This window comes from Hyperolius riggenbachi, chromosome 1 (genome assembly GCF_040937935.1).
Source record: "Hyperolius riggenbachi isolate aHypRig1 chromosome 1, aHypRig1.pri, whole genome shotgun sequence".
Lineage (NCBI taxonomy): Eukaryota > Metazoa > Chordata > Amphibia > Anura > Hyperoliidae > Hyperolius > Hyperolius riggenbachi.
Window position 1 is genome coordinate 356,141,117 of NC_090646.1, and position 23,190 is coordinate 356,164,306.

General features: G+C 42.6%; 1 protein-coding gene across 3 annotated transcripts in view; it reads left to right on the forward strand.

Moving 5' to 3' along the window:
• Nucleotides 1-23,190, forward strand: part of TM6SF2 (transmembrane 6 superfamily member 2) — a 101,941-nt gene that overhangs the window by 55,475 nt on the left and 23,276 nt on the right. Inside the window, exons 2-9 of one of the 3 annotated variants that reach the window (XM_068234184.1) lie at nucleotides 2,703-2,806; nucleotides 6,312-6,409; nucleotides 15,249-15,352; nucleotides 16,288-16,370; nucleotides 19,241-19,365; nucleotides 19,460-19,561; nucleotides 21,284-21,376; nucleotides 21,859-21,978. In XM_068234184.1, coding sequence (XP_068090285.1) covers nucleotides 2,703-2,806; nucleotides 6,312-6,409; nucleotides 15,249-15,352; nucleotides 16,288-16,370; nucleotides 19,241-19,365; nucleotides 19,460-19,561; nucleotides 21,284-21,376; nucleotides 21,859-21,978 — 829 coding nt within the window. Of the gene's footprint in view, nucleotides 1-2,702; nucleotides 2,807-6,311; nucleotides 6,410-14,041; nucleotides 14,153-14,544; nucleotides 14,566-15,248; nucleotides 15,353-16,287; nucleotides 16,371-19,240; nucleotides 19,366-19,459; nucleotides 19,562-21,283; nucleotides 21,377-21,858; nucleotides 21,979-23,190 lie in introns of those variants that run through there. The other 2 variants (XM_068234185.1, XM_068234186.1) reach the window with 2 other exon arrangements.

The following is a 23,190-nucleotide window of genomic DNA, read 5'->3' on the forward strand; positions in this document are numbered from 1 at the left end:
TAGTGACAGTTTTGAGTAAAAGGTTTCTCAGCCAGCTCCATTCAGGCCGCAGGTTTTGAGCCATTTACACCATTTACACTTCGAGGCATAGAGACTCCTTTTTCCCCTCTGCCGTCAACCTTCTAAACTCCCTTCATCTCTAATGCTGCCCCCCCCCCCCCCCCCCAAATGCTGCAGTTGCCGACCTGATGGACTGTCTAGTATAAAACTGTTTAAACTGCACCCTGCAGACTAAAGCTATACCGCTGCACATCAAACTATTAATATGTACCACTGATTACACTGTATGTTTTTGTATGACTATGCCCTTATACTGTATTATTGTATGACTATGCTTTTTTTTCTTATGTTGATACTATTCTCACTCTCTCTCTGAGCAATTGTATGTGCCATACCCAATTCCGGGCATGACCCGGTCGTGCTTGGCGATTAAAAGATTTTCTGATTTCTAATTCTGATTCTGAATGACTGCTGTATAGACAGAATGCCCAGCAACACCTGAGCAGCCATTTCTGCTGTGTGGAGATAGAAGGGCGAGAGACAGTGAGTAATGGCCAAGCAGGAGGCCCTGAACACTTGCTAATTTTTGCCAAATAATTTAGTCATAAGGCACAATATATGACTTAACAACATGGATACTTGTACTGATACTGTTTTTTTGATGAACAATTATCTTGATTAATAAAAACTGAACACCTTTATGTAGCTTAAAATATTTTTACTGTTGGATTGTGATAGCTTCAGGGTTGAGTCAAATGTTTTATTGTTGCCATAGTTCTGGCCTGGGAAATTTCCCCTCACTTCCTTTCTACTTCAAAGAAAGGAAGGCAGTCTAACGCATGCATGAAATAAAGGCGCAAGGAAAAAAGGGCGCGGGTAGATAACAAAATCATAATAAACAATAAAGATCCTTTTCAACTGGGGCGCAAAAACATGTAAACCATACGGATCGTTGTAAAACCGACGGGAAATGAAAACGAAAAGATATTTATTTTAAGGGCTCTTTCACAGTGCGATGTTAAAGTCGCACGTTAGAAAATTTTATAACGCAGACTAACGCACAGCAATACTAAAGTCTGTGCGACATTCACAGTGCGCACGTTGCGTTTGTGTGTAACGTGAGGCATTATTAGAAAGTGCTGCATGCTGTGCGTTTAGCAATGAATCTGCTGCGTTCGTTGTGTTGCACATGCTTAGTAATTTTTTTTTTTGTGTAACGCATGCGCCGTTTTCGTTCCATCTCTGTGCAACGAAAACGGCGCACCAAATGCAGGGCTAAAGAATGCACTATAACGTCCAAGTTATAGAGCACAATGCGTTGCGTTAGGGGCACGTTGTGCGACCTTAATGTCGCCTCAAACGCAACGTCCTGATGTGAAAGTAACTGAGAGGGGGGATATGGATGTTTCCTTTTAAACAATACCAGTTGCCTGTCAGTCCTGCTGATCTCTTTGGCTGCAGTAATGGCTGAATCACACACCTGAAACAAGCATGCAGCTAATCCAGTCTGACATCAGTCAGAGCAACTGATCTGCATGCCTGTTCAGGGGCTGTGGCTGAAAGTATTAGAGGCACAGGATCAGCAGGAGAGTCTGGTAACTGGTATTATTTTAAAAGGAAAAATTCATATGCGTCTCAGTTTATGTTCTTTTTAAAGGACAATTGTAACAAGAGGGATATGGAGGCTGCCATATTTATTTCCTTTTAAACAATACTAGTTGCCTGGCATCCCTGCTGGTCTATTTGGCTGTAGTAGTGTCTGAATCACACCAGAAACAAGCATGCAGATAATCTTGTCAAATCTGACAATAATGTCAGAAACATCTGATGCATGCATGCTCAGGCTCTATAGCTAAAAGTATTAGAGGCAAATGATCAGCCAGGCTACTGGTATTGTTTAAAAGGATATAACTATGGCAGCCTCCATACTCCTCTTGTTACAGTTGTCCTTTAAACACAGTTTCATCATTCAATAACACAGCTGAACCGAACCCTACTCTCGCACAGAACACTCCCCTGGTGGTGTCTAACCCTTAGATCCCCTGGTGGTGCCTAACCTTAAGACCCTCCCGGTGGTGCCTAACCTTAAGACCCCCCTGGTAATGCCTAACCCTAAGACTGCCCCCCCCCCCCTGTTCGTTGGTTCTTAACCTCAAGACCCCCCTGGGGGTGCCTAACCTTAAGACCCCCCTGGTGGTGCCCAACCCTAAGACTTCCCCTCCCCCCCCCCCCCCGGTGGTGCCTAAACCTAAACCCTTACCCTGGTGGTGCCTAACCCTAAAATCCCCTTTCCTGACGCCCTTTCAAACATAGAAATGATACCATATTTGATCACGTACAATTTGTTCATACAAAAGAAATAATATCATAAAAACTATAACATTGCAAGTTTCAAAACTATAACCTATTTAAAAAATGTTAATGTTCTAATATCGCTGAAAACAATATTTCTCGGGAGCTCTAATTTCTGCTTTGGGCGTTGTATTAATAGCGCCTATGGCAGCACCCAAATCGTTCAGTAGCCACCGACGCCTTTTTTTCCTGCTTCCAGTCCAGCCGTTTATAATGCCTAGAATGCATAAGACACTAGTAAAATGTATAACTTTTAGAATACATTAGATTCACTTTTTATTAGAGTGTTTTGTAAATCTTATCTGAATAAAGATTTCTGAGTGTAACCCCATGTTTGTTCCCCCTTTCAGTCCACTGGTCATAGCGGCTCTTGGAGTGGTGGTTTTACTCGCTTTACTGATCGTGTTATACTACTTTGCACAAGGAAACCCTCCCCGGGACCCTCTCTTTTATGGTAAGTGAAAGATGCACTTTCTAAATCAATCTCTAAAATACACTAGCTCTCATAGGCACTTTTACTTGGTTTTATCTTTCAGAATTGTATTCTCAGTCTAAATTATAGCAGATCATTGAAACTGTCATGGAGAATCTTCTTCTCCAAATAGTTCTCTAGACAGCTGTATGTTTATCCAGTATGAAGTGAGGTGTTTTTGCCAGTAGTCCAGTTTATTGAAGTGTAAAAGGCAGAAAAGTGCTGACATGAAATTCTTCTCATGCTGCAATAGTTTGTAGGATAAAACCACACACACATTTCAATGGCAGGTACTTAATATGTGGTACACATACCGTTGGGGGAAATTGATTTGTACTGTAGGGGTTATTTGTTGCAATTAATTGTACTAAGTTTTGAGATTAAATAATTACATTTTATAAAAACAAGGGGGGAGAGAGGTATCTTCAGTCCCAAACTTAGCAAAGTACAGACAGTAGAGAAAGTGTTCAAATCTCCGGTTATAGGCATAACCTAATCGGATTGCCTTCTGCCACAAATACTCCTAATTGTACCTTGAGACTTAAACATTATTTTTTTTCAGTTATTTTACTTTGTCACCATCATCCACTCTCACATTCAAAAAATAAAATTAATAATTACACCGTCTTCTAAAGTGGAATAATTCAAGTATTCCATCCCCCAAAAAAAACACCCGTTCATGAAAGCCTGTACATTTCAATAGTTATATTTGTACTTTAGCTACATCAAAGTTATTTCCTCACAATGTGGTAGGAACATGGGTAACAGATGCAATAACAACCTGCCCCTTACAAGTGACCTATGGAGTCCTCCTCAAAGTTAAACTCAAAACTGAATAAGGCAGATTCTTAGAGTCATCATGCTGATAAGTGGAAATTACAAGTATTGTGTTTTAAAGTGAATTTTTCATATACAGTCATCTCTTGTGGAGCTGTATTAACTTGCAGCAGTGCACCTACTCATATAGCCTTAAGACCCTTCCACCCAGTGTTCTTTTACCAACGCTGAGGTCTTTCAACCTCTCACCATCAACTTTCTGTGACTAACCAAAAGACTCCATCATATCCTGCATGAAAGGATTGATTTAACTATTGTAGCATTGTTCTGTGTGGCTTACCAGCTAACAGAATGGCACAGCATTAAGTAATATTGGGTTCAGCTGCTGTTCTCATCCATTTATTCATTTATCACGTGCTGCTCCTCTTCCAGTTCAGATTTATGAATATAATCTGCATAGTGATTTCCAACCTATTATGTGTACACATCTAGTCACTAATTCCTAAATGGCACTCCTGCTGCAGTCCTTGCTTTGCACCTATATTCCACTTAAATCATGCACACTGCTGTATACAGGACCGGTTGCCCACCTCCACCCTAGAATGTCTTCACCCTCCACTCCTTGGAACTTTTTAACAATCCTTTTAAATTCACTCACATGTGTTCACAAACACATAATCTAAGGTAGGCAAAGCTGGATTTTTGGAAATGTTATAGTGCAATGTTTCTCAAACCTGTCCTCGTGACTCCCCAATGGTGCATGTTTTGCAGGTAACCTCACCTATGCACAGGTGGGGTCATTAGTGCCTCAGCTAGGCGCATTCCATGCAGCTGAGACACTAATTACTCCACCTGTGCATAGGTGAGGCTGCCTGCAAAACATGCACTGTTGGGGAGTCTCGAGGACAGGTTTGAGAAACACTGCTATAGTGGTCTGCGCATTTGGTGGCTGCTGCCCAAGGGGCTGGCTGAATATGGAAAAGAAGCCTGCAAATGGAAAAGGGAAGCGGCAAATGGGGAACAACATGTGGAAGAGGAGGAATGATGCTTAAAGGAGCTGTGCATGAAAGAGAGGGAATATTCGTGTCCTTACCTCTCCCTCTAGATTGTAAGCCTTTGGGTAGGGTCCTCCTCCTTTTGTGTCCTACCTGATCTTGCACCTCCATTACTGTGAACCCATGCTATGCATCTGAGTGAACCTAACTTGCCTAATCTCCATGCTTCATCCAGTGACTGACTAAGCATTACCTTGTACTAATACTGTGCTGTGTGATCTGGTTTTCTTGTATTCCTGTATTGTCATATTGCTGTATGTCACCCCTAAATATTGTCTGTAACCTAAATTAATGTTCAGCGCTGCGTAATATGTTGGCGCTTTATAAATACAATAAATAAATAAATAAATATTGTACATGGATGTTACAGATAGAAGAAGGGGCTGCATATGGCATGGGAGGGAGCTGTTACACATGGGTAGGAAACAACAAAAAAGTTGGCAGAGGGGCAGAAAAAGTATAAATTCCTCGTTGAATGTAGGAACGTCAATACAGCCATAGAGCAAGTCCTACTTCCTGCAGGATCCGACATATGAACTTACTGCTTCTAGATATATACCTTGCTCCCTGCTTTACCTCTTCCCCAACCTTCTATGCCATAAGATGACTTAGGGCAGGGTTCTCTTCCTTATTATTTCCACATCAGTGATGTAGAACAGGATGGGGGAACCCTGCAGTGTAGGGGAGGTCGGGCAGGACTGGTAGGACAGGCAAAAAGACTGCCAGAAGATCGAACAATAATATATCAAAGCCCATCTTCCAAAAGTAAAAAGGCAATTTCTCAAAGCAGTCATGTTCATTAGTTTAAATTATAATTACTGTAGTTAATTTGCTTATTACCTACTTTCCATGAACTACAAGTGTATATCCCCTTGTAGAAGACATGTTTTCCATTGTAATGAAGGGATGCTGAAGAAGGAACTCTGGCATCCATGGTCACATCTAATTGACACACCCAATAGCTAGAGGGAAGAGAGAGAGAGAGCTCTTTTCAACGCTTTACTTCTAAACAGTGTTCATGTTCACTTATCAACCTGATTGTTTTTACAATTTGCCTTGTTCAAATCTGGGTATAGTTGAACTATAAAAACAGTGTACACATCTGCTAAAGTATATAGCTATGACATTTTCTATTATTGTGCTATGGTCTTATGAGCATTCAGACTGCTACATTATGTATTTTATTAGAACAGGAAAATGAATTGCTCTTTTGTGCCTTCCTGTGCAGTGAAATGCACCTGGTCTGCACAGGGAATATATGGCAATCCTAGAATCACTTACCTGCCCATGGACATTGTTCCCTTATGTCTTCAGGCATTCATTGCGAATGGAAAGTAAAGGGTCTGCTGATTCCTTATGTTCATTTCCACATGTTTCTGTACCATTAGCAGAGAGTCTACACATAGCTTATATTAGTTATCTTCTGCTACACATAAACTTTGTGAAGATGCAGATGCAGTTAGAGTGGGTTCATTATTGAGCTAATTAACAATCTGTTATCTGCAGAACTAATTGTGAATGCCAACAATATATTTTCTTCACCACCACCACCATCTCCGCTATGTTGTAGTTTTATTACTATGCCTAATTTAAATTACCACAAAATACCAATTTGTCAGTTTGATTTTATCTTCCTTTTCTCCAACTGTTTTTAGTATTTGCAGTTTTTTCCTTTACAAGCGTCATTGACTTAATAATATGGCTAGAAGAAGATGGCTACATAAGTGGATTTATGGAGTTCTACATGAAAGAGGTACGACAATTGACTTATCAGTATTTTGCAACAGTTTCCAGCTTTTTCTACTTTTATTTTACCCCCCTGTGCATTGGGGAGGGGGGAGATTGAATGGAGAAAATGAAACAGATCCAAACACCTTTTTTCTGTTATTCAAATCTGCATCATTCAGCTGCAAAAACAAAAGAAATGTCAGAGAAAGGGTGAAACTGAGAGCCCAATATAGTGCAATATATTTTGTTAATGGAGATAATTTGCAGAGCTGTACAGAGTACATAGTCGCTAACTGTGTCTCAGAGGATCTCAAAATCTAATTCTTACCATAGTCATATGTCCATAGTAGTCTGGGGCCAATTTAGGGGAAAGCCAATTACCTAATCTGTATGTTTTTGGGATGTGGGAAGAAACCCACACAGACACGGGCAAAATATACAAACTCTGTGCAGATAGTGCCCTAGCTGGTATTCTAACCGGGGGCCGAGAGTGCTTTTCACCAGGGCCGGGCCGAGGCATAGGCTGGAGAGGCTCCAGCCTCAGGGCACAGTGTAGGAGGGGGCGCACAATTCATTCAGCTGTCATTCCTAATTGTGTATGAAGCAGAAAGAAATAAGAAAAGGGGATACATAGCAGTGACTGCAAGCCAGATAACTAGATATTAAGGTGTTGGGGAGGTTGTGGGCCATGTGGCCCTCTTAGTCTAATAGCAATCAGTGTGTGACGGCTGGGGTGGGAGGAATGGAAGGGCGCACTTTGGCGTCTCAGCCTTGGGTGCTGGAGGACCTTGTCCCTGCTCTGCTTTTCACTACGCTATTGTGCTGCCCAAATACGTACATGTGAGTACATCTCCCATCATGCACCGTGGCTGGAAGTGCGCCTCACAGGTGAAACCCCGAATTGCAGCTGTTAATTGTGAACTCCCCCGTGAAACTACAAAGTAAAGAGTAGAGCACTAATTGGTATAAACCCCCACTGGAGTGAACTACCAGCATTTTAGGAAAACATCACAGACATCCATGGGGAAACCCAAAATTTGTATATTATTTGCATAAAGCAAAAGAAAACCAAGCCAATTTATGCAAAATCAGTATATGTGTTTTTATTCATTGACGTATCCAATAAAAACAATTAAAAACATCTAACATGCAAATAATATACAAATATACTGTTTCCCCATGGATGTCTGTGACACTTTTCTAAAATGCACACTCCACACAGGTGGGGATATTGTTATCAACAGTGTATCGTCAGCTAAATAGAAGTGTTTTGGCTTCTGTTGACGTTCTACGATAGATGCCAACATTTTATTGCTGTTTGCCTCATTTGCAAAACAAAAGCACTGGTTTATTAACTCTTGCAAATAAAATAAATGAAAAGGGACCTCAGACAAGTTCTTACTAGTACTATATATACCCATGTTCTATCTCAAGTCATGTTAAATAAGGTTTGCTTTCAAAATGTATATACGTTGCACCTGTTATCAATGGAACTTATTTGTAAGATCTGTATTTGTATTATTTGTGCAGCACCACTGAAAATGTTGGTGCTATATAAACAATAATAATAATAATGCCATGTTGGGATATCACATAGGAAGATGCTACACTGCTTCAGTAAAACAAAATTATTTGCTTAAAACTTAATGTTATAAATGGCACTCCTGTAACATTATATTATCCACTGTAAATTAACTCAAATTCTTGTTGTTACTTGTTTTTATCTTGCGTTTTCTCTCCACGAAAATTCTGTGTTTTTTAAGTGGCTGATATGCAGCAAATGAAATATGAAGATTTATAAAATCAAGATCTATCGAATCTATCTTTATTTCTTAGTGCTCTCCAACTTCATAGGTATGGAGGGCCTAATTGTTTTCAGACTACATGGTGAAGGGCCAACTTCAATAAATAGAGTTCCTGCCATTTCCCATTTCCCTCCCTCACCCCAAAAAATACATATAATCTGGCAATGTTTTCCCCAAAATACACATAATCTGTCAGCGGTTTCCCCGGAAATACACATAACCTGGCAGCAGTTTCCCCAGAAATACACATGATCTGGCAGCAGTTTCCCCAGAAATTCACATGATGATCTTTCAGCAGTTTCCCCAGAAATTCTCATGATCTGGCAGCAGTTTTCCCAGAAGTACACATGGTCTGGCAGCAGTTTCCCCAGAAATTCACATGATCTGGCAGCAGTTTCCCCAGAAATTCACATGATCTGGCAGCAGTTTCCCCAGAAATTCACATGATCTGGCAGCAGTTTCCCCAGAAATTCACATGATCTGGCAGCAGTTTCCCCAGAAATTCACATGATCTGGCAGCAGTTTCCCCAGAAATTCACATGATCTGGCAGCAGTTTCCCCAGAAATACACATGATCTGACAGCAGTTCCCCAGAAATTCACATGATCTGACAGCAGTTCCCCAGAAATTCACATGATCTGACAGCAGTTTCCCCAGAAATTCACATGATCTGGCAGCAGTTTCCCCAGAAGTACACATGATCTGCCAGCAGTTTCCCCGGAAATTCACATGATGATCTGGCAGCAGTTTCCCCAGAAGTACACATGATCTGCCAGCAGTTTCCCCGGAAATTCACATGATGATCTGGCAGCAGTTTCCCCAGAAGTACATATGATCTGCCAGCAGTTTCCCCGGAAATTCACATGATGATCTGGCAGCAGTTTCCCCAGAAGTACACATAATCTGGCAGCAGTTTCCCCAGAAATATACATGATCTGGCAGCAGTTTTCCCAGAAATTCACATGATGATCTGGCAGCAGTTTCCCCAGAAGTACACATGATCTGGCAGCAGTTTTCCCAGAAGTACTCGTGATCTGGCAGCAGTTTCCCCAGAAGTACACATAATGCGGCAGCAGTTTCCCTACAGAGTTCTCCCTGAGCTGAGCTGTAGATGAACACTCTATCCCCCCACCCCCAAATCTACTCACCTATATGCCGATTCATCCAGTGCTGATCTCCAGTCAGTGCCCTTCCAGCACTGTTCTCCCGTCTTCAGTAGGGGGGGGGTGGGCACTCACGACACAGAGCTGGAGGCCCACAGCAGGAGGCCACAAGTTGGACAGCAATGATCTACAATATCTTATCTATCTATCTGCTTTGCGTTTAAACCAAATTTAGTTGTTTAAATCCGCAGTGGATTAAAGTGTCAGTGATGATTTACTTGGCTGTTTGGGGCCAATTATTTTAGCTGCTTCAGAAACTTAACTTATTAACTCATATTACTCTTGTACGCAGTGATAAGATTTTATCCACACCACTAAGTAGAGAACAGTGATCCATTCAGATGTGCTATAATAAGGAAGCAAGCACATCTGTAAAGCTGTAAAAACACCATACTGATTGCAATTATTGTTCCCAGAGTAACATTGTTGAATCCTTAATTTGGTGGTGTTATGCTTGGAAGGACTACTTAAGATTCACTAAATAAACCAAACAAATACACAGCTATTTTGTATAAATGGGTAGAATTAACCACTAGCGCTAGCAAAATATCGGACTTAGCATGTTCTATTTCAAGAGTTTTATTGACAGAAATACAAACATCATATTGCATTGTTGCATACATCAAGACTTAAAATAGCTTTTTTAAAAAAATGTATTTATTTTATACTGTATCACAAGATTAGAATGTACCATTTTTTTAATCATTTTCTTGAAGAGATAATTGTCCAGGGGTGGTATGCCCTATGATGAACCAGGGAAACCCTTTGAACCTGAACAGCAGCTGGTTGCACAGCGGAAAAGCAATTCTTCTGCTTGAAAGGGAGGTCTGGGTGGGCTGTGAAGAAATGTCTTGCCGAAGGAAGAAGGATAAGGGTCTGGGAGAGCAGGAAAACTACGAGAGGTTCAGATAGGTAGCTGTATTAGGCAGTCAGGGACATGATAGACAGGATTTGGATACTGTAGACAGGGTTTTCTTCAGGGCCCGGTTTTACTATAAGGCACTGTAGACACGTGACCACAGGCACCTGCTGATAAAAAGGCAGCTCACTCCTTTCCCCCTGTGATTCCTTCCCTAATTTCTGAGGAGATTGTAAATGAGAGGTTACTCACCCTCCTCTCAGCATTCCACTGACAAGATCTCCCTTCAGTCAGCCGCACCTTTAGCTACTTAATACTGGGGTTCCTCTAGCTACCTAATACTTGGGGGCACCTCTAGCTACCTAATATTGAGGGCACTTCTGGCTACATAATACTAAGGGGCACCTGTAGCTACCTATAACGGGCAGGGGAAGTAGGGGAGAGGTGACAGCTGGGCCAGCCAGCACAAGAGCAGTTTGGTGGGGGTTTGTAGGTTCATGGAGAGTGAAGTCTAAGGGTCCAGGACATCTGTGCCTATAGGCTCCTGTGAGGTAAATCCGGGCCTGGCTGTTCTGTTAGTTTGTTGCATCTGACTATGATTGTAACTTGTTGCTTTGCTAGTACAAGTGTTGCCTTTTGCTGTGGTCTGCACCTCAGCAACAGCAGACACTTACATGAGCTTCTATGCATTATGCACACACAGCTACAGTTGTTGCTATACTGTGCTGACAGATGCAACATCCACACTTATTTGCTATATATTATTGCAGTTTACATACGTCTGTGACTATTTAACTATATAAATCTTCCTTTGACGCTGCTGAAGAGAAATATATGTCTAAAGGTGCCCATAGACCTAAAGATTATGGGCAGATTCGACAGAGACAAATTTATCTCTTAATCGAATCTGATTAGAGATAAATTTGTCTCTTGTTAATTCTGCCCATACACTACAAGCCGATTCCCGTCCGATTTCAGCATGAAATTTTCAGGGAATCGCCTGCGCCCGCTGCCCCCAATGTATAAACCTGTCCCCCGTGTGCATTTATGTTACCTGTCCTGTTGCAGCCTCCACGGGTGTCCCGTAACCTCCAGGCGGTATTCCGTATGCGCTACTGCTGCATAGTATGTGACGTCGGCATATAACGTCTGACGTCAGACGCTAGGCACCAGTAGCGTGTACTGATAGCCGCCCGGAGGTTTCATGTCTCGTCGCTCGCTCAGAAATCGCCGCTGTACCGCCGCACACACGACCAACCAACTTTGGCCCGACATCTTGCAGCATGCGCGATAGACAAAGCGACAAATTTCTGTCCCGAAATTGGTCACTTTGTCAATCGGGCATGCACTTGGTGGCAACGATTTTCATCCAATTCGATTATAATAATCGAATTGGATGGTCGATCGGCCACCAAGTCGCCTGATGTATGGGCACCTTTATCCTGTTGAGAAGAAGCGTGTATGATATAAAATTGCACACAATTTTTTCCCCCTATCCCATTACTTCAATCTCAGCATCTCTTTTCTGTTTAACATCTTCCAACCAGTGCAACTATTACTGTTTGTTTAATGTTTCTTTGTCCCACAAATACATTTTACTGCTTTTGTGTTTGTTAAATTGAGCACAGACCACCAGTTCATTCCTGTGCACTATTATGTAAAAGAAATACACACCTAATTAATTCTACTAGTTGTTTGTGTTCTCTGCAAGCTATATTTTCCACCTTCTATGTTTGTGACTGTGTGTAGAGACTTTTGTGATCCTCCAATATCTACAGACAGCTACATCACTGTACCATTGTTCTCCTGTTCGCCATTCTAGGCTTATTTCGGTCTACTTATTATGCCATCAATCCGGGGGCCTTTCTGGCCAAGCTGGGTTTATCTTCTCCCAGTAGTGAAAGCTCAGCAACAAGAAAGTAAATAGAAAGGTACTCTAAAGCTACCCATACACTAGTCAATTTCTGTCATCGATCGACAGCCGATTCTCACTCTGATCGAATCAGCTAGAAATCGATGCAGAAGGGAGCATGATTGATCGACTGTTGATTGATTTCTGACCAATTTCGATCGATTTACTTGATCAGTCCGGATGGAAAATCTAGGTCGATCGGCTGCCAGCAGAGGCATGGCCCAGAGCATTGCATTAGCTCGAATAGTGCAACACTGCATTTCGATCTATTTTCAATAGATTTAATTTTGAAATCTGTTGGAAATCTGTTCCTAGTGTTTGGCACACATCAGATAGATTCCTGTCAGATTCGACCTGACAGACATCTGACAGCAATCTATATGATGGTCGATAGGACCATCCTATCTACAGAGAGCGACTTCTTAATCCTGAGTGAGGACAGGTCTAATCTCCTCACCTGCCTAATGAGTGGTTACCTAGGTGGTAACCCGTGTTTGTGAGTATTACCATCTCACTGTTTCATTTATCCAATCAATTTTGACATACTACACCATATTGGGCTCTCGATTTCTCTTCAACTTTTTTTTTATCTGATGGTCGAATCTGCTGCAAATCTATAAGTGTATGGGTACCTTAATAGTAATCAACAACACACCTGCTCAAACTTAGAGCTCTTTCAGCAGGCTACCAGCTTGCTAAGCTTTAATTTTGTGAGCTGGAATTATGCTGGCATAGTGCCCATGGTTGCAGCGACCACAACCGGGTCTGAGCACAACATAATTTAACTTGACAGTGAGACTCACCTTCCTGAGACCTGACCCTGCCAGCGCCACTGTGACATGTCACTGTGTGCTCTCATTTATGCCTGGCAATATCTGGCTGCTCCGGCTTGCACCGCCTCCTGACTTCCACTTAGAAAAAGTTCAGCGTGGTTTATTTACATCACACACAACATGTTAGTTCCAGCCATCAACAACCATTTCGTGGCCATGGCGGGTCCCCTTTGTTTGTTATTATTCTGTTATATACCTTGACAAAGGGGACGGGCTGTGGCTCCGAAACGGTCGTTGGTGACTGGAATGAACATGTTGTATGTGATGTAAATAAACCACGCTGAACTTTCATTGAGTGTGCGGACCCTTTGGATTTTTCTGCATTGACATATCAGTCCTGAACCTTGAATTCAAGTATGGTGTGCAACTCTCTCTCTGATATAGACCTCCACTTAAGGCAGCCCCCCCCCCCCCCCCCCCCGTGAGTCCTCATCTAGTACATTTGTCTGACTCCACCCCTCTGTCTAACCACTTTTTGTCACATGTACCTAACTCACCCAAGCTTAACTTGTATACAGACAGTCCCCTGCTTACAAACAATTTAAGTTACAGCATTTCAGAGATGCACACTGGGGCATTGCTATCCCCAAACATCAGTGGCACGTGATCTATTCTCAGGTGCCCCGGATGTCCCCCAGGGCAGAGTCAGGTATGGGGCAGCAGTACTCGCCTTAGGCCGCTTGGTCTGCAGATTCTATCCATCTATCCATCTTCTATTCCAGGATTCTCCCTGTAGTGTCTGAGAATGAAACACAGTAGAGCTCCTAGTGTCTGATTCTCGGATGCTAGGGGAGAATTGCCTGCTACAGAGGATGTCTCCAGACTTGGAGAGCAGATGGAGGAGATAAGTAGTTCCTCCCACTGAGCTACTCTGCTGAGGGAGGAGGGGGAGGAACATTGAGGACACACACAATGATGCAAGCTCCCTATGGAGGCTCCAGGCACAACAGCTTCCAGCATGTCACCACAAAACCCAGCATGCCCCATAGAGGCACCACAGCACCCAGCATGACACTACACAGCACCCAGCATGCCCCATAGAGGCACCACAGCATCCAGCTTAGCACAACAGCACCTAGCATGGGACCACAGCACCCAGCATGGCACCACACAGCACCTGGCATGCCCCCAAACAGGAACCAAAGCACTCAGCATGCCCCATAGAGGCACCACAGCATCCTGTATTTGAATTAATGGTGGGTAGGCCTAATTAGACTGCTGTTAAGTTCATGTAAATTTAGCTCCATCTGTGACAACACCCACATTTTGGTGCATGGCCACACCCATGCCCAAAAATGCCCCTGATCTCTTAGGATCCTAGCAACGCCCTTGGATGCACGTTATCATCATGTACAAAATATACAATTCTGTTTTTGCTTTTTGTTTCTTTACATATTCTTTTTAAGTGTTACAGTATTATATAAACGAAGTAGTTTAAAACACTTTATAGCCACCTTAAAAACAACCAAAATACTATGATTATACTGTATGTCCAATTCCAGAGTTGTTCAAAAGTAACACATGTATCCCCGTTTCACCATGTGTAACACAAGACTCTACTTACAAAGAAATTCAACTTGCAAACAATCTCCCAGGATGGAACCTGTTTGTAAGTAGGGGACCGCCTGTATAACACTTATAACTCTCTTTGTACCACAGAGGCCTCTCTGACCCCCCCCTCAAGCAGCAGTAGGTGGTCCCTTTGTTCCTGACTCTCCCCCCCCCCCATAGTTTTAGGTGTTCCCCCAGAGCCAGCTGTTGGGCACCCATATCTCCACCTACCCCCAAGTGAATAGTGGTTCCCTTGTGTCCCATATTCGCAGTGTAGGGAACTTACCCTTTGAGCTGGTGCACTCGTCTATCAGTCTGTGTGCTTCCATCCTCACGGGCACCTTCTCTCTGTAGCCTGCTGGCATGTTACGTGTGTATGTAAATGCCGCCAAGCCATTGAAGACAGAAGCACACAGACTGATGGAGGAGCGTGCCAGGCAGGCGAGTTTGCTCCACTATGAATGCTCTTTGGGGTAGGGGGAGACCTGTGTTCTTTGCTGCCTTGATGCTGACTTCAATGAGGCCGACACCAGTACACCTCCCCAGCTCGTTAGATGCAATCCCTGTCTGGCTTTTCTAACACCTGAAGCAAGTGGTGACTGATTATTTTGTTTGTAACAGTAACAAAAATTAGATTTAACCATAAAGTGTAAATCGTTATTTTTTGTCTGAGAAGTAGAATTCAGTAATATTCAGCCTATGTTGGTAGTCATCATTCTCTGCTTTATTGTATTCCTCTAGGGGGAGCCATATCTCCGCACTGCACACGGAATGCTCATCTGCCTGTGGGATGGCACTGTGCATTACCTGCTCTACTTGTTTATGTTAGCAGCAATTGCTCGTGGGTGAGAAAAATATGTAATATTTGTTTTGTCTTTAATCTTCATTAATTCCACTGTATAGATTTAACCACTTGAGGACCCACCCTTTACCCCCCCTTAACGACCAGCGCTGTTGTAGCTGATCTGTGCTGGGTGGGCTCTGCAGCCCCCAGCACAGATCAGCGTGCAGGCAGAGCGACCAGATCGCCCCCCTTTTTTCCCCACTAGGGGGATGATGTGCTGGGGGGGTCTGATCGCTCCTGCCTGCGGGTGTTGCGGGGGGGGGGCACCTCAAAGCCCCCCTCCGCGGCGAAATCCTCCCACTCCCTCTCCTACCTGGCCCCCCCTGGAGATCCGGGCTGCACAGGACGCTATCCGTCCTGTGCAGCCAGTGACGGGACGTACCCTGTCACATGGCGGCGATCCCCGGCCGCTGATTGGCCGGGGATCGCCGATCTGCCTTACGGCGCTGCTGCGCCGTACAAATGTAAACAAAGCGGATTATTTCCGCTTGTGTTTACATTTAGCCTGCGAGCCGCCATCGGCGGCCCGCAGGCTATTCACGGAGCCCCCCGCCGTGAATTGACAGGAAGCAGCCGCTCGCACGAGCGGCTGCTTCCTGATAAATCAGCCTGCAGCTGGCGACGCAATACTGCGTCGCTGGTCCTGCAGCTGCCACTTTGCCGACGCGCGTTATGAGTGCGCGGTCGGCAAGTGGTTAAAGATGCACACATATCATCTATTTATGGTGAAGACATGAAGAATAAAAATGAATAACCTGGCATATTCACAGGCACACACACTGCGCTAGCACACATGCATAATGTATAGTAATGTACTTTTTCAATCCCTATACTTCAGTAGTGTAAGCACACAGGATTATAGATAACATTGCTAGTACTGTTAGTACTGTGTTGTTTGACAAGCAAGAGTTTTCTGTTTCTCTATCTCCTCTGTAGGAAAAACTACAAAGCAGTTGGCCTCTTCTGGTTGGGCTCTCTGCTCATGAGCATGCTGGTGTTTCTGCCTGGGAATGTGATTGGTAAGACAACAAGCCCAACATCTATCACCTGTCAGACCTCTCTGCAATACAGGGTCAAGCATCCAGGGGATATCGTTGTGATAGAAATGCTGTAAAATGTCTATCATGATGAATAATACATACCAAATCCTGTTCAAATATTGGTGTAGTGTCTCTCTGACAGGCAGCTAATGACTGAAAAGATAACACTCACTTTCTTGATAGATTTCATATGTAGATCACATCCTCATACGAGAATGTGTTCCACATAACGTGTGCCTGTAGTAATATCACCTGTGGTATCTATGGAGACATACTTCTCTGCTCATTATTGAGTTCATGATTTGTGCAATAGGTAAATATCCTAGCAACTGTTAGAAATGTAACCCACAAAAACAAATGTTTATAAGTATGTCCTTACTGGGTGTTTTCATTGCTGTTACTTTTACAGCAGGGACTGAAAAGCTGACAGATTGTGGACTAGTCCATCTCCTCATAGGAGATTCTCTGTATCGCCTTTATTCTTTAAAAAAAAAAAAAAAAAAGAACTCCATGGAAAAGTCTTCAAAAATATAACAGCCAGCTTCCCTACTTGTTTACTTGCTATTTTGGCAGTTGGACTGAGCAGCAGCAGTTTAGTGAGTGGTTTTGTAAAGGAGGAGATGGACTAGTCCAAAACCTGTCTGATTTGTCAGATTTTCACTGTAAATGACAGTGAAGTAGGGAAATAGTCATATATAGTGCATTTTATTTTGAGAGAAATGTTTATTTATATGTATGCATTTTAAATCCTTACGGCACTGAAAGGTGCACTTATAAAAGACACCAGTGGTGTAGGAAGAAGGGTCATAGAGGTCCCTGCTGACCCTTTTATAGAGATGGGTGATTTGGGTGAATCCCAGGAGTGCCAGAGTTGGTGGGTGTGTGTGTGTGTGTGTGTGTGTGTGTGTGTCTAATATAAGCACAAAACAAAAATTGTTAACAATCATGTGATAAAAGAAAAAATATGGTAACAAATAAGGAGCACCCTGGCAACAAATTAGTATACTAATAACTTCCAAGAACATCATACTAAGATTCTACTTGGCATTTTGTCCTCTGGGGATGTGTGATCCAAGTGAAATATCTAGAGAGTTTTAAACTATCACAAAAGTGTGGGATGGTAAGAGCTCATTACCAAGCAGCACCTGACTTAAAATGGCAAAGACAGTTACCTATTTGCACATGCAAATGTTCATACAAATGCATTCACAAAAATCAATCATCCAGGAACCACTGCTATCCCTACAGCTAAGTTAAAAGCCAGGGTCTTAGTTACATAAGAATGCATTTTCTTTTGTAGTCGCCTACACTGCGCAGAAGTACTCAGGTATTCAGGTGTCCTAACGCTGGTCCTGTAACATACATAGTGCAGACATGCAAACATTAATTGCATCAAACCTATCTAAAGAGCACACATCCTGACATCCTCTCCTGGGACAGATAGCACATTGGACTAATCCCACAAGGGAGCTAACAAAATATATCAATGTGCATTATCAGCATAAGCTGTGTACATACTCACAATGGTCACAGATTTAAAGATGACTACAGGGAAAGCCCCTCTGCAAATTTAAAGGCACAGGATGTGCAATTGCACCTGCAGTACCAGAAATAGCAAGGGCTGAAACTGACTAAACTATCTCTTCTTTCTACAAAGAAACATAAATGCAAACATCAAACCAACAAACATTGATTTCGGTGATACCTTTAGTGACAAACCGTACATGGTTTATTGCAAGCTTTCCAAACCTTAAGTTTCTTCTTCAGGCATTATACAGAACTGTATCAGAATCGTGCAATAGTTATTGCATTTCTGCTCCTCGACTAACACCGGACCACACTTCATTCTGCTACAAAGAAACATCAGATTAACATAACAATGCAATTACATGTTAGCAGGCTGCCTCATGCTTCTTCCTAACTTCTCCCAAACTTTAGGAACACGTTTGCTGTGTGACTTGGGAGTTATGTTACCTGGGGAGTGCCCTGGGCCTCTGAGGGGGACAGTACAGACAGCACCCCAAGTGCTTTCCCTGCCTGGGAAAAACACCTGCAACTAAACACCAAAGAACATATCTGGGTAGCAACAGCCTGGTTAGATCTTCTCCCCTTCTCAAGCAAAAACCCTTTCCACCTGCAGAAAAAAGGAGGAAGACATGTCACCCTGACAAAGTTTCTACATACTGATTAGTTTGGAATTTCAGAGGGTTGGGGTGGGTTACATGAAGGGCCCGTGACTATTTAATTTGCTAGCTGATAAGTGAAGTAGATGTCACATTAATTTCTAAGCTCCGCCAAAAGCCTTAATCACGGATTTAAATTAACTTGGTAATATTTTTGCAAAATAATGTATATATGATAAATAAAGCACAGAGGGAAAGGTAATTGTTCATTGCAGATTGCTTTATTACTGTAAAATTACTCCATTTACTGGTGGTTTTAATGGATTTGGAACATACAGGGCTATCACTATTGATAGAATGAAGCACTTACCATTTTTTTTTCTACTAGAATGTACTATATAATCCCTGTCCATGAATCCGAGTATTGGAAAACCTAACACAGCTAATATTTGATTTGGAATGTGAATGAAAGCAGTCAGAGCATATTCCTGCAATAGATATTGCTACGTGGAAGATGTGTCACAGTGGTTTGGGAAACCTAACCCTCTGTCATTTGAGAATGACTGATGGATAGTCCAGGGCAAATATTTCTTTTTGTATCATAATGAAAGCTCAGCAGAGACTCTTGACTCAATCAGTGTCACTTCACAGAGAGATCCTTTGGCTGTAAGTTAGAGTTCATGGTTCCCTACAGATATAAATTATTACACATTGTTCTTGTTTCAGGAAAGTATGGCACTGAAATCCGTCCTGCCTTCATTCTTAATGTTCCATACTTATTCCTCCCTGTCTGGGCTGGAGTGAGGATATTCAGAGAAAGACATGCATTTCCAAAGTTCCCAGCTGAAAAGGTAATAGGTGCTGGATGGCTTCCTATTGACCAGTGTAACTTAAGCTGAACAATAACTGTCTGACCTCAATATGAATGTTTTCTTTCCACGTCAGGTTGTGGCTGCTCAGAATGAGGGAATTCTCCAACGCCCCTTAGATGTGGCTCTGATTTTGTATCTCTTGGCAGCCATAGTTTTTACTCTCTTTAGGGGTTTGGTAAGTATAAAATACACTATTTAGGACATTGACTTTTCTTACTGTGATCAGGTGCCACTAGTGTGCCTCAGACATGTCATGTGGTCCCCCACCATAAGCTGTGGCAGTCAAATTACTAGTGTTACTTTTTAAGTGAAAAGAACTAGCTAACTCCTGCAGACAAAAATGTGAAATGTCTTTTGTAATTTTAAAAGAAAAACGTTTCCAATGTTCAGTGGGAAATGGTTATGCAATTTTAGAAATGGATGTAGGTGGTCTTCAGTGTCTGTAATGCGATTTAATGTGATCTACACACTATGCAGAGGAGCTCAATGCCTGGCTATACTTTACGGCTGGCACTGAAACTTCACATGAAGAAGTAGGTCTTAAAGTGAACCTAAAGTCACTTAAAAAAAACGAGATTAACTCACCTGGGGCTTCCCTCAGCCCCCTGCAGACGATCGGTGCCCTCGCAGCTCCGCTCCGATGTCCCAGGACCCGCCGGCGGGCACTTCCGGTTTGGCCGTCACCGGCCGACAGGGATGGGAACGCGAGTGATTGTTCGCGTTCCCAGCCTGTATATCGCCCCCTATGCTGCTATTGCGGCCAGGAGCTCGCAATAGCAGCATAGGGGGCGATATACAGGCTGGGAACGCGAACAATCACTCGCGTTCCCATCCCTGTCGGCCGGTGACGGCCAAACCGGAAGTGCTCGCCGGCGGGTCCTGGGACATCGGAGCGGAGCTGCGAGGGCACCGATCGTCTGCAGGGGGCTGAGGGAAGCCCCAGGTGAGTTAATCTCGTTTTTTTTAAGTGACTTTAGGTTCACTTTAAGTACTGACAACATGTGTTGCCATTGTGCAAATAACATTTTCTGTTCTTATCACTAAAGTATGTGTCATCTTTGAGGTAAGCCACCTCCCGATTTAAATTTATTGATGTGGTTTCTGTGTTCCTTGGTGTCTATCTCCCCTGTTGTACACACTATAAAACCTTGGAAAGTAATGATGGCATACTGTAGCTTTGATCTCACTAATGATTAATGAAATTAATGAGAAAAGTGTCTCTCGCCCTATAATTATAATATACACTAAACAGGAAAGAAAAATTGGTGCTGGCCACAATCGGCACTATTTGAAAAAGTTGCAGAAATCCTTCTTATTATATGCACAATAGATTACTCCAATCTCTATAATTATGAGGCACATTGATATCTTTACCTATATTGATACCATTTATTATATTGGTGTGCCCATACCAATATGCTTGGGGTCTCTTAAGACAATTACTACAAGTTATAGGAAGTTAGAAACAACCCATAATGTCTTTTTCTGCAGTGCAAACTGGTCTATAAGAGTCCCCCATACATTTCAGGATTCACTTATGAGATTCAAATTGAAATCAGGGTTGCGATTAGCAGGAGGAAGACGCTTCTGGCTATTGCTGGCATCAGTTCTATGTATAATATTTTATTATAGTGAATAGGGTGCAGGCTCGTATCCCGTACATAGAACTGCTTCGTCTGCTGGGTGGGAGAAGCAGCTGGGAGCACATTTTACCTAAGTTCTGTCTAGTTGCTAGCATCAGTTAATTGGGCCCCATCGCTCAATCTTACAGACAGCAGAGAACCATTTCTGGATCAGCAGCAGACACATATAGAAAGATAGAACCATGTGACTTAACATGAATTCATTTGCTATGCTTGAAAAGTAGTTTGATTTTCATTTTATCTTCATTTTATAGCTAGCCTTGGATTGTCCGGCAGATTCATGTTTCACTTATATCTACCAGTATGAGCCGTATCTGAGAGACCCATCCGCTTATTCTAAAGTATATGTAAGTCCCCAGCCCTAAACTATGTAAGTTTCTTATTTGGTAGACATGCACTCAATGAGACTTCCCTAAAACAGTTTGAGTGTCTGTGCTTGGGAGGAGAGTACAGTTATTGGAGTGAAGTGAGGCTTATGAGTAAAAGAAAAACTCAAGTTTCCAAATGATATGAATTAACAGATTACATATTGGTGATTTCATTACTGCATTGTAGTGTGCTTAGAAGGGAGTTTACAAAGTATGAGTGCGTGCATGCGTGTGTGTGTGTGTGTGTGTGCATGCACGCTCGTCCATCTGTCAGTCTTTTCTGGTTGGGGCTATGTCTGAGCAAACAAAATTCCCCCTTGAATCCATTTGAAAGGCAATGGACCTATATATAAATGTGTGGACAATGTAAAAAACATATTTTTTATGTTAGAATGAATTGTTACAGCTTGTAAACATAAGTGTACAGCATGCTGCTGTGTTGTTGTTTTTTTTCCCAACAGATGTTGGTCAATATGTTCTATCTACTTCCATTCCTGTGTGTGTCCATCTATGGTCTGCTGGTTCCTGGCTGTTTCTGGATGCTGGATTGGACAGTTGTGTTTGCAGGTGCCATGGCACAGGTATGATATATCTTGTCTGTAATGTAATCACTGTGACACTTTAAATTGAAACATCTAAACAGAATGCAAAGCTATTACAGTGCCTATAATTAAAACAGGGTAGTTTATCTTTATCTGAAAGCTGGGCTTGTGCTTTCTGTGGCATCGCCTTCAGAGGCACATTACAAAAGGAGAGATGGCTTTCTGCTCTTTCTTCTTAATTTGCAGTGCTTCTCCCACTACTTCCCCTACGGGCACTGTGATTACAGCGCAGGAGATTTGGGCGCATCCAGTGCCACCATAGGCCGTAATAGGAATTACGGCCATAGTGGCGCACAGTCAGTAACTTCAAGCCATCAGAAGACGGAGCTGAAGTTGCTTCTAAAATGTTGTAATTCGGCCTCCAGCAATAGCTGAAAGCCGAATTACATTATTTCCCCACTATCCACATGGATTTAGAGGGGGGATAGTATTTAACGCCGCCGGGAACTTGTGCAGCAGCAGGATAAGCCGGCTGTATCCTGCGCCCAAGTCTCCCAGTGGCCTTCCTCTACTCTATCCTTATCATTGGCTTCAAGTCTGTGGGGAGCTGCAAGCTGAAAGTCACTCTGCAGATTAGAGAAGCAAAAACCACAGAGGAGAGATGACTGTTAATTGACAGATGCCAGATTTTAGCATTGTTAGATTCATTAGTGACCATCTTTCATGGTTGTTTTGTGGAAAAATTAAGCACCTGTACAAGTATCACATGATGTTTAGCAATCAGCCATGTCTGATCTGTAAACAGTAACTGAGTACTGAGAAGAATTGTTCTTCCCACCATGGCCACTACTTGTCCACCACTCCTCTCTCCATTAAACAGAACAGGCTGCTTAAAGCATGCTGGTAGAGCGATTCTTCCTTAAGCTGTAGATTACGACAATTGAGCACAATCACTCTGAATGTCAAACCGTGTCTGTCTGTACATAGCTTAACTTTCTCACTGCAGGTTTACAAACTCCAGCATATCTGTTTACACATTATATCAAAATACTGTCTGTGGAGGGATTTTAGATCTTGCTTGTTTTAGTCAAAACAGTTGATCCAGTTCAATGCAATACATTTTTTTCTGGTTCTCTCACTCAGCAATTTGGTCTGATTTGAAAAAATGGTTAACAAATGATTGAAATTACGAGAAACAAGTTTTAAATCGGGGGAGGGGGGGGGGGTTTACTAATGGCTAACATTATACAA